This window comes from Martes martes (genome assembly GCF_963455335.1).
Source record: "Martes martes genome assembly, chromosome: 12".
NCBI lineage: Eukaryota > Metazoa > Chordata > Mammalia > Carnivora > Mustelidae > Martes > Martes martes.
This window is the reverse complement of record NC_137900.1, coordinates 2,908,239-2,923,053: the sequence shown is the minus strand read 5'-3', so window position 1 is coordinate 2,923,053 and position 14,815 is coordinate 2,908,239. Positions and strand designations below refer to the sequence as shown.

At 52.3% G+C, this 14,815-nt stretch overlaps 1 protein-coding gene across 3 annotated transcripts in view; it reads left to right on the top strand.

Annotated features, from left to right (window-relative positions):
• The window catches only part of SPIN1 (spindlin 1), a 79,690-nt gene extending 65,197 nt beyond the window's left edge, over positions 1-14,493 (top strand). For 2 of the 3 annotated variants that reach the window (XM_080819848.1, XM_080819849.1), the window contains 3 exons: positions 2,168-2,421; positions 6,515-6,748; positions 11,043-14,493. In XM_080819848.1, the coding sequence (XP_080675974.1) occupies positions 2,168-2,421; positions 6,515-6,748; positions 11,043-11,242 (688 nt within the window). In that variant the 3' untranslated portion in view covers positions 11,243-14,493. The remainder of the gene's footprint in view (positions 1-2,167; positions 2,422-6,514; positions 6,749-11,042) is intronic. The other variant, XM_080819850.1, reaches the window with a different exon arrangement.
• Positions 14,494-14,815: the final 322 nt, after the last annotated feature.

Sequence of the window (14,815 nt, the reverse complement as noted above, 5' to 3'; positions counted from 1 at the left end):
AGCTCTGAGTCCAGGCCTCACTCTCCTTTCTCCCCATTGAATAAGGGGCTGTCGGTCTCAAATGCTGTCTGTCCTGCTCTGCCGTGCTTTGTGTCTTCTCCCCGCAGGGTAGCTCTGACTCTCGCCCCTGCAGACCGCAGCTGCATGCCCCTCTTCCCTTTTCCTCACATTTGTGTGCAATTGGAGGTGCTCCCAGCCTGCAGTCAGCCTCTGCAGAAACTCCTGTGACTTCTCAGGAGGCCCCGACCAGGACATTTCTTCCTGGGCCTCCGATGGTGGCGGAGAACCCTTGGCTCACATTTCCCTGCTGAGAACCTGAACGCCGCCCGCACTCTGTTGTCTGGTGGCCCCAGCGTCACTGTCATGTTCCGTTTTCCTTACATGAGATGTGTCCTTCGCTTGGATGCCCATGAGATGCTCCGTTTCTGAAGTTTGTTTGTTTGACTGGAAGGTTAGTGTCCATGGTTGAAGGTCCACTTTCCCAAGGTGGCCTGTGCACATGTCCGTCTTCTGTTTCGGGGAATTTTTCTTGAGTTGTGTTGGTGTCCTCCTGTTTTACGGAAGCTGGAATTCATGTCTGTCCCTGTCTCTTCATGACTGTTTTGCCCCTGCTGTCCCCTTGTCCTCTGTCCCAGGCGTGCCCCGTGGTGTCTGGTAGCTGGGTTCCTCCAGTTTACTTCTCATTTCTGGGCTTTTCTGTCTCTCCTTCCTTGTCCTGGCCTCTGTTGTGTGCCTGGTAGTGGGCGTGCTTCCGTTTCAGTCCCGTTGTGAGGCCCCTGTTTGTGAGGAGGCCTGGGGCTCCCCCGACGGCAGTCCTCCCCGCCGAGCTCTGAGCCCTTCTGTGTGTGTGAGGCCTCTGTGGGGTGTCCCCATCGTCCCTTCTGAGGCCCAGCTCCTTTGTCTCCCGCAATGCCCTGCTCCTGGAAAGGATTGCGTGCCCTGTCTTGCTGGGAGGCAGGTTTGCTGGGTGCCTCTGGGCCCTGGGGGGGCACGGGGAGGGCAGACCCATGATTTTGGCTGTCCTCACAGCTGCACGAAACCTTGGGACCCTTCTCCAGCCCGACGTGGGACGATTTCCTCCTGGGCCATGCCCCCCTCTTGCTGAGGTGAAGGCCTGCAGCCGCCCGTCCGGCCTCGTCGGGCAGCCGTGGTTTGGTGGAACCTCTGTCTCACAGAACCAGAGGGTTTACCAGATCGACTACTCGAAATACATCCCTCTGTATACATCATAGCCTACAATAAATTGTTTTTCGTCTCAGAGTTTGTGTGTACTCCAGTCGCTCATCACTTGCGCTCGTGGTGAGGCAGCCGAGAGCTTTCTGCCCGCCGGAAGCTCTCCCGGCAGCACGGGCGGGGCCTGGCCCTCAGCTCGTATTCACGCCAGCCCCGGCCTTGTGTGCGGACTCCCAGGGAGGACCAGGATTCCTTCCCTGATCACGAGACCCACGTGTACTGCTTGTAAATAAACATCGTGTGTAGATTTTTCAATTGTTAATGATCTGGGAAGAACGTGGTTTGGTGTTGCTGCAATAATTTTTACATTACGTTAAGTATTTGTCACAAATGCAAGTGTGTAAGATTCTGTGTTTTCTAGAGAGTACTGATGGTACAACATGGGGATGCCAGCCGGCCTGGACTCCTGGCCGGGGGTTGGGGGGAGGAGGAGAAGCTCCATATCTAGTGTCTTCTCACTCACTGATTAAGGTGGTGGGGGCTCGTGGTGTGGGTTACCGAGTGGGTGAGATTGAACGGTTTGCCCATTTCCGTTAGACGAGGAACGGGTTCACGTGCATGTGTGCATACTTCACGTGCTCAGCCCTTCTCTTTCTCTGATTAACTGGGATCACTGTGAGTTGACTCATTAGAGGGAACGGGAATGCTGAGAACACGATGCTCGTGCTCAGTATGAGGGCCAAGGTTGCCTAAGGCAGCAGTGCTCTTCTGCCCGGCACAGTGGGTGTACGGGGAGCCCTGTGGCCAGCACTCCCTGTGCACACACGGTGACCCTGAGGGCCCACCTTGAGGCGCTTGGACCGGGAGTGTGGCACCACTAGCTAGCGCAGGCCTGGGAGAACCCGTAGGAGAGCATGCTAGTTAGTGGTAGCGTTGGATCGAGGGGTGGGTACTTCTGAGATGATCCCTTACGTGTATATATGTGTGAATGCAGAAAACATCGGAGCAGTGTGGGGCCGAGCAAACCTGTGTCCCAGCCCCGGCGGAACATCGTAGGCTGCAGGATTCAGCATGGGTGGAAGGAGGGGAATGGCCCTGTCACCCAGTGGAAAGGAACCGTTCTGGACCAGGTGCCTGTAAATCCTTCTTTGTATCTTATAAAATACGATGGATTTGACTGTGTTTATGGACTAGAACTTAATAAAGATGAAAGAGTTTCTGCGCTCGAAGTCCTCCCTGATAGAGTTGGTAAGTTCTCTTTACTATTTGTGCGTTGTATGCTTTAAAAATGATTATCGAAATGGATGCTTTTTGATTATTCTTTTGCATTATTGGTGTTTTTATTTTTACTGGAGTGCAAGCACTCCCGATACACAGTTAAGTCTCTCAAACCACAGTTTGAGGGACTGTGAAGGATATAAAGATGTATGAAGTTATTGCTGAACAAACTGACAATCTGATAATTTCTAACATGGTTATTTCCCACATTTTGCTCACTGTTCATGTGGACTCTGATGGGTAAGAATATTTTCTTATTAGCTCAAATGTGCTGTGTACTTATTCTGATTATAGTAGCTTATGCCTTTATTTTAGAATCCTTACGTGAAGTGTATCTCAGCGTGTGTATTACTGTGTAAGTGATATTGCACTTTCAGCCCTAATTTGGGCCGCCAGAACCCCTGGGCTCGCTCACTCAGTCTTTAGAGTTGTTTGCACAGTGACAGGGAAGTGAGCATCCCCTTTCTTTTTTTAAGTGTCATACAAACGTGCTTCACTTTCATAACCTAGTTCCTTAAGGCATAAGTTGTCAGTGATTTTATCTGTAAGAATAAAGTCAAATGTTAACCGTTGTGGTCAGTAGGGTGCATCACCTTCTTCAGCGTGTTCACTCGGAGATGTTTTCGGACGGCCGTGCTGCTCGTGTGTGAGCGCTGGTTTATGCTCTTGGGCTGGTCTTTAGAAGCCTCCTTGTTAACAGACGCAGTGCTGGCAGAGGTGGACTTGGCGGGAGGAAGCGTGGGGTCGGATAGTCGGTGCCCTTTGTTTCTGCTGCTGTGCTCTTGGGACCCAGGTGCCCCCCCCCCACCCCGCTGACGCTCTGCCAGAGCAGCAGGTCCTTTGTTGGGGTCCCTGTGGGTAGCGGGGCTGTGTCTGTCCGCGTCCTGTTTCAGTGCAGGTGTTCTCCCAGAAAGCTTGCTTTCCATCTCTTCTCCCCATTTACGAAAGGTAGCTCATCGGGCAGTGCGCCATCTCGGCCAGCCGTCACAGCATACCTGTCCTTGGGGCCGCTGCACCCCTCTCTCTTCCTCCCGAGACACAGCCTCAGTTTCTTCTTGGTCTTGACGTTCGCCCGTTTCCAGCGTGAGAAACGCTCGTGGAGGAGTCTTAGCCTGCAGGTCTTAAAAAACGTCTAAACTCTCATCTCCATCGTTCGTAGGCAGTCATTGTCATGTGTTCTTCTGACCCAGAGGTTTGGTCTGCATCTCTCCTGGGGCGAGACCGTCAGCTCCCGTGAGATTTACTCCATTTTGCTGCGTGGCCTGTGCGCATTCTCCTGAGTTCTGCCATCGTAGGGCAGGAAAAGACCTTTTGTTTTGGTTTGACCAAAATACCCTGAAATCTGTAAGTATGTCTGCTGATGGGCTTCAGAGTTGTCTAGTGTTTTTCTTAGAAGTTCCAGCAGGAGACGGGCTGCTTTTGTAAACAGCAGAGCATTTTAAAAAGGAAACAAGGGCTTCTACGCAGACCAGCCGTGTCTCAAACGCGGACTTCACTTAATAGCTAATCGTGGTGCGCCCTGCGACACCGCGCCCGGGCGTCGCGTGGCCTTCACTCACGTCCGCGCGCTGTGCGTCGCTCAGCACACGCAGTGTCTTCTGTGTGGGATCGCGTGTCGGTAAAGGATCCACTCGAAGACTGACCGACTGTTTATTTTGGTGGAGAGAAAAATGTGACCTGAAATGTCCTGCTTTGACCGTTTTGCAGCGTCCGTACTGCCGCTGGCGCTGAGCGCGTTCGCACGGTTGCGGAGCGCGTCCCCACCTCTCTTCATCTTGTCAGGCTGCGGCTCTGTCCCCCGCGAGCGGCAGCGCCCCCGCCCCGCCGCGTCTGCTCTCCGCTTCCGCCCCGTCGGTCACGTTCAGGCCCCCTCAGCAGGACTGAGACTGCTTGTCTTTCGGGGACCGGCTTCTTCCTCAGCACGGTGTGCCGGGGGTTCGCCCAGTCTGGCCGGCGGCGGCGTCTCCTTCCCTTCAAGGCCGCGTGACACTGCGCTGCCCGTGGGCGCCCCCTTCCAGGCGCCCCTGCCTCGGCGGCCGGGCTGCTGCGGGCGCTGCTGCCGTGGCCGCGGCGCTCGGGTACTTCTTTGGGCCGCTGCTTTCCTGTCCCCGGAGGATTGTCCCAGCGGCGGAATTCCGTCTTTGACTGTCTGAGGAAACCGCGCTCTGTTCTCCACACGTTGGTGGCCTTTTGGTGTCCAGCCGCAGCGCACAGGCTCGGGTTCGTCTGCCGTCGCGCCCCGCCAGCCCCTGTCCTTCACTCTGGCTGTGGATTTGCGTTTCCCTGACGACGAGCGATGTCGGGCGTCCTCTCTCCTGCTGCTCAGCCGCCGCGCTGTCGGCTGTGCGGAAGGGCCCGTTGGCTCCTCCGCCCGTGCTCGGCCGGGTTCTTTCATTTGTTCGGCCGCCGGGTTGTGGGCCTTCTCCGCGCGTTTGGGAGACACCGAGCGAACGAGCCGCTGGGACGGGTCCGCGCGGACGGGTCTCAGGTTCTGCGCTGCGCGGCCGCGTGGGAGCGGCCGCTTGCTGTGTGTCCTGTGGCGTCACGCGGGAGCGTCTCCGTTTCCTGAAAACACGGACGGGAGACGCGCCTTTGCGGCAGCAGGGGCTCGCGAGGCTGGCTTTCGTGCGTCCGCCAGGAGGGCGCGCGGCGGGTCGGAGGTGGGCGCAGGCGAGGGCCGGGCTGTCTTCCGGGAAGCTGGACCGCAGAGGCTGACGGAGTCGCGGAGCCCCCCCGCCCCGTGCTGCGTGTTTGTTAGGAAGCGTATTTTTCGAGAGAGATCCGTTGTGTAGCATTGTCATTTATGGCCTCGAACACAGCAGGGTCTCGTGGTAGTTCTGTGAAGAAGGGCGCTTTCAGATCCTCGGAAGTTTTACAGCATCGTGCACGGGAGTGCAGAGGTGGACGAGTTTGAGAAGCTCGGACCAGTAGGCTTTCCTTCAGTGTGCAGTGGGGGTTTTGTGTGGTTTAGGGTGATTGCACGTGGAAGTAGGGAGCGCCACCGGATGTGTTCAGAGTGTCTTTCTGATCAGATTGGGTAACAGTGTCTTTAAAAAGAAATTATAATCTGCGTTCCTTTGAATTTCTTCTTAACAGAGAGAGACGCGCTTGTGAATGAGTAAAATAGAAGTGCGGATTGTTTTTAAAGACAGTTGTCTAAAACGTGAGGACCAGAGCAACCTTAAAATCATTAGGATTCTCTATAATTTCCCAGTGTTGATAAAAGGAAGGTCGTGATTTCCTGCCTGCCTCTTAGAGACTGCAGAGCGGGGCTGAGGGTTAGTCGGTGGGGCAGGTGTGGACGCCCTGCGATCTCAGGGTTGGGAGACAGACGGGAGGGGTCCTGCTTTCGTCTCGGTGTCTGCACGTGGTGGCAGATGTCATTAGGGGATACAGTGGGAGGAGGCGACAGTGGCTGGTGGTCCCCCAGACAGGGGAGCCTGGTGGGGAGAAGGGACAGGCCAGGAGGGGAGGCCGGCAGGCCCAGGGAAGCAGTTTGTTTTTCACATGACCCAGCAGAAGCGCTGGGCATTCATGCCAGGGCTCCGGCTGTGTGACCACCACAGGCGTGGTCTGGTCACTGTGGAAAACACAGTGGATGCGAGGGTAACCTCTCGGGCCTGGCATGAGTGCATTTCTTAATTTTCATCCCTGGCCTGTGATTACGTAGGTGTTAATAGAGGGAAGGTGAGTGAGGCTGTGTGGGAACCCTCCTGTTCAGCGTTTCTGCCCTAAGGCTGTCTTTCCCGCAACATAGAAAGTAACTGTTAATACCAGAACGCACGCTGTGCCTCCAGCAAACCATGGAAGTTCCAATTTAGACACAATACCAAGGACAGGAGTTGAGGAAAGCGCACAGAAGAGTGGCAGGTTCTCATGGGCTCCTGTAGTCTGGGGCCCGCAGGGCTTGGCATCGTGCGGCCCCTGAGGCCTGCCGGTGGCCCTGGGGCCGCTGGTGTGGCACGTGGTCAGCCCTTCAAGCCTCCCCCTTGCGTGAACTCAGCCTTCACGGTGTGTGTCCAGTAAAACCCCGTGTGAACCGTTGTTTGCTTCTCGTCCTCAGCGACCTCTCGGATCAGCGATGCGCACCTGGCCGACACCATGATCGGCAAGGCGGTGGAGCACATGTTTGAGACAGAGGACGGCTCCAAGGACGAGTGGAGGGGGATGGTCCTGGCACGTGCCCCCATCATGAACACGTGGTTCTACATCACCTACGAGAAGGACCCCGTCTTGTACATGTACCAGCTTTTAGACGATTATAAAGAAGGCGACCTTCGCATTATGCCTGATTCTAGTAAGTGCATTGACAGCCTTTGTTCCTGTTAATTCCAGAGGAACCTGAAGGTTAGAACGAGATGTTTGATGAGCTGTTTTGTAGTTGTATCTTGTTTATTTTGATTACTGTGGTCGAGTGATCATTCTTTTCACCACGCACCAAGCATGCGTTGTGAAACTTTGCACCATTTGCTGAGTGTAATGTGTTTTCCGTGCAGTTGCACTGTTTCAGGCTGCGGATTTGCACGTGGACGAGTATGGTGGGCCCCGTGTATGTGGTGTCCTTACTCAGCTCAGTGTTGTCAAGGCGCGTCGTGTTGTGACGAGTGTCAGTGCTTCATCTCTTCGCATGCCACGTACAGCGGCCCTGCGCACGTGTGTCATCCGTCGCGGGCGGGCGTGTGGCTTGTCCACCTCTTGTTGATGGCGAAGGATGCTGCAGTCAGCCCTTGGGTGCGGGTTTCTGAGCGGATGTTTTCAGTTCTCTTGGGTGTGTACCGAGGAGTGGGATTGATGGGTCTGTGGTCGCTGTTGAATCACCTGGGGGCCCGTTGCACCCTTCTCTGTGCACATCAGCTGCGTGTGAGGGTTCTGACGCACACACAGCCTGTTAACCGATGTTTTCACTGTGTCCTTGTGGTTGCGAAATGCTACCTTTTCGTCGTCTTGGTTTACATTTCCCTGGTCACTCAAGATGTCAGGCATCCTTTTGTGTGTTATTGGCTGTTTCTGTGTCTTTTTTTTTCTTTCTTTTTTAAGATTTTATTTGTCTATTTGAGAGGGTGAGAGAGGACACAGAGGGAGAAGCAGGCTCCCCACTGAGCAGGGAGCCTGACGTGGGGCTCAACCCCAGGACCCTGAGATCACGATCTGAGCCAAAGGCAGATGCTTCACCGACTGAGCCACCCAGACGCTGTCCCCATTTCTGTGTCCTTTTCGGAGAGAAGTCTGTTCGTGTTGTCTGCCTGTTTGCCAGTTGGGCCCCTGTTATGTTGCGGCATCAGAGTCTGGATCTTGATGTGGGTCTCTGGACCCATGTAGGATTTGCAGACACTTTCTCTTATTCTGTGGGTTTCTGTTCACTTTCTTGGTGCTCGTTGAAGCACAGAAGTTTTTAATTGTGATGAAGTCTGGTGTTTTCTTTCGGAGCTCATGCTTCTGGTGGTGTGTCCAAGGTCATGACGATTTACCCTTCTGTTTTGTTTGGCAAGTTTTATAGGTCTTGCTCTTACATTTAGATCATTGATACATGTTGAGTTCATTTTTATGATGTGGTGGAAGGGTCCCCCTTCGTTCTTGTGCATGTTGTCTGAGCACCATGTTGTGGAAAGACTTTCTTTCCCTGCTGGCTGGTTTCGGCGCCGGCGGTGAAAGGGAGCTGGCTGCAGGTGGACGGCTGTGCTCCTGTCTGCTGGGGCACGTGCCATTCTCGGTCACGTCGCTCTCAAGTAAGTTTTGACGTTGAGAGGTGCCGAGTCCTACTTTTTCTCTCTCAGAATTGTTTTGACTCTTCTGGGTCCCTGGCAGTGTCCTGAGTTTTGGAATCAGTTTGTCAGTTTCTGCAAGGAAGTCAGCTGGGGTTCTGGTGGGGAGTGTGCTGAATCTTCGGTCGCCTTGACGCTGTGAAGCCTTCTGACCCAGGAGCTCGGGGTAGTTTCCCATTTATTGAGAATTAGAGATCTTCATCAGTAGTATCTTGTAGTTTGCAGAGTACTAGTTTTACACTTTGTTAAGTTTATTCCTAAATACTTTGCTCTTTTTTTTTTAAGATTTTATTTATTTATGTATTTATTTGTCAGAGAGAGAGAGAGAGAGAGAGGGAGAGCAAGCACAAGCAGGCAGAGCTGCAGGCAGAGGCCGAGAGAGAAGCAGGCTGAACAAGGAGCCCGATGCGGGACTTGATCCCAGCACCCTGGGATTATGACCTGAGCTGAAGGCAGCAGCTTAACCGACTGAGCCACCCAGGTGTCCCTACTTTGCTCTTTTTGATGTGGTTGTGAATGAAATTATTTTCTTAGTTTCATTTTTGGGTAAACCTGTTCTTTTTTAAACCACTCCGTAGCCTTTCCTCCAGCACAGGGTTCCCTGGGCCTGTACAGAGTGACCGAGGGCTGTGATAGCACATCTCGGGTTCTTCTGTCGACAAGTCCATGAACCTGCTTTCGAGGTGCTCTTCCAGCCCTGACTCTCCACCTTCTTTGTCTTTGGCTCTGTGTACTTTCATCCTAAATCTGTAAAGGGATGTGTTTAAGGGCAGGAATTTAATTACCAGGAGTGTTGTTTGTATGAAGTTGATTTTTGCTTTTTTTTTTTTTTTAAGATTTTATTATTTGACAGAGATCACAAGTAGGCAGAGAGGCAGGCAGAGAGAGAGGAGGAAGCAGGCTCCCTGCTGAGCAGAGAGCCCGATGCGGGGCTCGATCCCAGGACCCTGAGATCATGACCTGAGCCGCAGGCAGAGGCTTTAACCCACTGAGCCACACAGTGGCTTATTTTTAGCTTTTTTGTAGAGAAAGGTCCACAGTAAGAACTGTTGCCTTGCTGCGTGAAAGCATAGGGGCATTTGGGCCATCTGGGCTGTCTGCAGAGTCTCCCAGTGCCCCCTTGGCCCCCTTTAGCCCCTCCTTAGCCCCTGCTTGGTCCCCACTTGGCCCCCCCTTGGCCTCCCATTACCCCCCCCATTACCCCTTCCTCAGCCGCTCAGCCTCCTCCCCCGCCCGCCAGCTGGTTTTGCGGGTGTGGAAGTGCAGCCGCCACCAGTGATGTCCTGGAGCCGGGCGCTTGCAGTGGCCTCTGTGTGAGGCTCTGGCATCTTGGCTCAGTCGCAGGGAGAGGCCTGGCTGTCGTGGCTTTGGAACGCTCTGTAAGTGTGCAGCACCCCGAGGGCATGGGGGGCTGGTGCCGCTGCTGAGGAGAGAGCAGTTTTGAAGAGAGGCCGTGAGCTTTGGGTTCGGCATCGCTTCCCTGCTTAGAGGACCTGATGACCGCTGGACTCGGGCTTGTGGCTGGCGTCGTGCGTGATGTCAGCACCAGCGGTCAGACTAGCCCGGTAGGGCTGTGTCCGCAGGTGAAGGACAGATGTGCTCGGGACTGCAGCAGGCTGTGTGTGAGGCTGGGGATGGGAGCGATCTGCCGGCAGCGGGAGTACAGGCAGCCTGGGGTAAGCGCGGGATGCAGCGCCCCCCGAGGACACCCGGAAGCCCTCCTTGCTCCTTGCAAAATGGCGTGCCCCACGCAGGCCCTGCGGGGGTTTCTTGAGAGAGGGTGGTAGCCTCCCAGCCCCATCCCCTGCCCCTTGGGTCTTAGCTGCTGGATGTTTGCTCTGGTTTCTGTGCTCCGAGAACACCGCATAGCCCCTGCTGGCGCAGGGCAGGATTCTCCAGCACACGGGCTTTGCTGCGGACCAGTGCCGTCCTGGAGGTCCCGTCATGATTAGTCTGGGCAGGGGTTCGCTCAGCACCTATCTTCGGAGCCTGGGAAATCTTATCCGAGAGCTTGGATAGGAAGACCATGTGAGATGCAGCAAACGTGGGGAGAAAGAAGCTTTGAGGAGTTACAGGAAGAAGACCAGGGATGTGTTGGAGTGAATGGCATACTCTCAGTGTCCCAGGAGGTATTGTTTGTTTTGAAGGCCTGTTTCAGGGTCACTGCAGCTTTTGAGAAGTTCTATGCATCCAGGCTTTTCCCTGGCCTTTCCTTGCCTCACCCCCTCAGCCGGTCTCAGCTGTAATTAAATACAAGCCACAGGGATTTCTGGTTATGATTTTTCAAAATTCTTGACATGTCTACATCCTGAGGGGGTGGGGAACAGCACACTGTTTTTTGTTTTTGTTTTTGGTTTTTTTAAAATACGTATTTATTTATTTGACAGCAGAGATCACAAGTAGGCAGAGAGGCAGGCAGAAAAAGAGGAAGGGAAGCAGGCTCCCTGTCGAGCAGAGAGCCAGACGCGGGGCTCGATCCTAGGACCCTGAGATCACGACCCGAGCCGAAGGCAGAGGCTTTAACCCACTGAGCCACCCAGGCGCCCCAGCACACTGGTTTTGTAAATAAAGTTTTATTGGCACACTTTTTGGTTCTGTGCCCCTCACAGCTACTCTCACAGGACCAACAGGGCTGAGCAGTTGGTGGGTGCAGAGACCTATGTCCTCAAGCCTCTGGCCCTTGAAGAAAAAGTGGGCCGACTCTTGCTGTAGATAATTAGGATGAATCCGGATGTTACATTTTTAAACACTGTTATTGAAATAAACACATGAGTTGGTACTTATGTAAAAATTAACTTTGAATTCTTTCTTCCGCCTTCTTCCATGCAGACGATTCTCCTCCAGCAGAAAGGGAGCCGGGAGAAGTTGTGGACAGCCTGGTAGGCAAACAGGTGGAATATGCCAAAGAGGACGGCTCCAAGAGGACTGGCATGGTCATTCATCAGGTGGAGGCCAAACCGTCGGTCTATTTCATCAAGTTTGATGACGATTTCCATATTTACGTCTACGATTTGGTGAAAACATCCTAGATGTCATCATGGACTTGGCCAAATTTGTGGAACTATTAAATGTATAATTTGTAGACATAAAGACTTGATTGCTTTCCAGTTTAATGAAAGCTTAAATGTCCCTGCGAACCCACAATCTCTGCCAGCAGAACCGGTTTGTTCTGAATAGTACAGATTGATGTGAACACAGAGCATTTTGTGTAAGAACTCCTTCCTCTTACGAGAAGTCTGTGTGTCTGGAGGGGAGTTACAGGCAAGTTTGGTGAAGTTAAGATAGCACCGCGGTCGTGTAAACTGGACTGGACCGCCCCAGCTCCCCAGCACCGTAGTTCTCCCCACCTGCTGCCACGCTGCAAGCATGGTCTGGCACTGTCGGTACTGCCTTCCTCGTTGACACGTGTATGGACCTCTCTCTCCCTGTCCGCCTCTGTGTGTGTCCATACGCGCCACACACACACACGCGCGCGTGCACACTTCCTTGGCAGTCCTTTCCTTGTGGATCGGGGCGGGGGTTCAATAATATTCTCCAGTTTAACAGGAGTGCTTGTCCTAAGTCAGTCCGATTTCGTATATTACTGCTGTTTATTTAAAAGTAAATGTGGGCACAGGAGACACAGGGACGTTCAGCGTGTTCTGGAAGTCAGAAGTTCAGACGCCTTTTCAGTCTGGAGGCTTTAAACCATGAGTCCGAATAGGAATCATTTGTGAACAGTTGCTGGACCCACATTAGAATTTAACAAAACAGAAAGCTGGGTAAAAAGCTGCCTTTAATTTCTAAGCTTTGTAAATTTTTGTTTACATTTTTTATCATAAATACTTTTTTTGTTTTAAAGCAAAGCCCAGGTACTTGGTCCACACGGTGTGATGCCGGGGTGCTTTGGACGCCACAACCTGGTCCGTTAGTCTGTACGATCAGCAGTCTGGATTCTAGTACGTGATTTGAGAGGCAACAGTGCGCCAGTGGTTTGTGTGCATGTGGTAAGTTCCTGGCAGAACCTAGTGCTTTGATCCGGGAAAGACAAGTTTGAGAGTGGTGTTGCCGCCTTCTGACAAGTTCTCTGGGACACTTTTATTTTTATTACTGTTCTTACTGATACGTGGTTGTGGTCAGAAGGCTTCCCCCAGCTTTTCCCCACAGAGAGTATGTAGACATGTAACGGCCTGGGTCCCCTGGCACTTTCTGTGGTGCCGAGCGCTCCTGGCTCCCGGTGTTCTGCTGACGTGGACTCTCCTGTCATCGCGCTGGCTTGTGGGTGTGGCTGTGGCCCTCAGCCTCACAGCCCTTTCGTGGCTTGTTCCTGCAAGGTGGTTTTGACCGAAATAGAATCACAGAAGTGGTTGAGTGGCAGCGACATGGTCATCTGTCACGTTGTTTCAGATGAGCCCTGACGGTTGGAAAGCCAGGAGAGAGGCAGTATGGAATCCAGTGTCTTGTGGAGGTTGGAGAGCTTACCTGAGGTTCGGGCAGAAGGCTGAATGCACGTGTTGCCAGCCAACTACCAGCAGTCCGTGCAGCCTCTGTCATGGCTGTTCTCAGTATTGGAGAGTCTGTTGTTGGTGGCCTTACTGCGCGTGGTCCGCGTGGTGCCCGCTTTGCCTTCGGAAGGCTGTGCGCTGTCATGCTGTTGGACGGTGACCCCCGCTCTCTAGAATGCAGTGCCTCCCCTCGGGCCGCGGGGGGAGCTTGTCTGCCTCTGCGCCTCTCGCTGCGGTGCCTGCCTGGTCTCACACTTCTCTGGCTTCAGCAGGGGTCGTGCTGCACGACTGTCCGTCACCTTTTTCCCAGTGGCTCTGGTCAGGAGTCCCTGCATGCCAGTCTCCAGGCTGAGTCTGCTCCCCGAGCACAGGCAGACACGTGTGCCCCGAGAGTAGGGCGTCCGGTGTGTGCACTGTGCGAACATCGTACAGTGGCTTTGGACTGAAAACCAGTGTTCTTTGGAGTATCCTGAGGGCTGGGTCAGTGTCCACCTTCCCAGCGTCACTTGACGACTTGCATTGTGGTTTTCCCGCGAGTACCTTTTAGCACCTTCGATCCTACATGGTCTGCCACTCTCCCGGTGAACGTGACACGTGATGATCACCGTTATTTTTATCATTTCCATTTGTTGCCTTTAGGGCGGAAGGAAGGGGAAGGGGTCTTTTGTTTTTCTTTCTCCCCCCGATTCTCTTTTCTTTTGGTGGCTTAACCCACACTTGCGCGGTGACTGATTCCACTCCCTCGCCCGGTACTTCAGGCTTCGTTCTAGGCTCACGTTTCAGATCTGCATGCATTGCTTGCCTTTTCCTGGTATCAGAATGTTGGTTCCTTGTTGTAGGAGCCCGACATGAGTTTCCAAAATTATCATGGGACTTGTGACTGCACAAGCCCTGAACCTGTATAAAATGTCCCGGCCTTCCTCACTGACCTGCTATCGTGTTCCCGTGTCGTGTGCGTGTGACGTCCGGCTGCCACGTGAAGCTTCCGAGGAGAACCTTAAACGCAGACCATCCTTTTTTGCATGCTCTATTCTAAGTAGAATGTTCAATGTAACTAACTGAACTTGCATGTGAAAGATATTTAGGTTTTTTGTTTTCTATCTTTGTTTTGATTTGTTTTCTGTTTTCTGTATATTTGCTTCCTGTGCCGTTGTAGTGGTCGTAGGCTGAGAATGCACTGGCGAGCCAGCGCCAGCAGAAGGTGATTTCCCAGCTCTGTCTGTCGTGCAGCATTTGAAGGGACTGTGCATTCTCGAAGCGCCCAGTCACCTCTCAGCCAGAGTTCATTCCTATTCTTGTTTTACGTGCCAAACCCCGCAGTGCATTGGGCTCGAATCTCTGAACCCTGTGGACCCATTAGAAGACTGTTCTGATTGTCACAAATTGTAGTGCCTGAAAACATGCGCAAGCTAATTGTCTTAAAAAAAGAAAAAAAAAAAAGAAAGTTCTCCAAAGACAAAACAGGAACAATTATTATAACAAAATAATTATGGTCGAAATGTCTGTGGTTCCTTGGAAATGCTGCGCTTTTTGTATTTCCACCATTAGTGCGGTGTGAGCGGATGTGCATAGTTCAGAGGTCTTCGTGTTCGCATCTTACAATTAGGTAAATGACCTCATCTTTCAGGCTTGAATTCATTTTTAATTTTATTTTATACGATGTGTAGACAGTTCCCTGTTCTCTGCATTTAGAAGTATAAACAATATAAATCTGTTAATTCTGTAAGTAATTTTTATAATTATGATGTAACTCTATCCTATCCTTAAAACATTTAAAATAAACCCTTTATGTGCAACTTTGGACTGTAAATTTTGTGCTCATGAGCAAAATGTGATGTGTTAAACCTGCTTCTGGAAACATTTTTAAAGTTTGACTTTAACATTTTAAGTAACCTTTTACTCTCTCCACCACGTGTGAACCATCCGATGCGTGCGGAAATGGAAGGAGGTCCGACTTCTCGCATGTGATAACACTCGGTTGTCCCGAGCGGAGAGGGGCAGTGAGCAGGAGTCAAAATACTCAAGTTTGTGGATTCCTTACAAGGAGAAAATTTATCATAAAATTTTAAACTTGAGTATTTTAAATAGAATTAAATAATGTGCATTTTTTATTTTCAT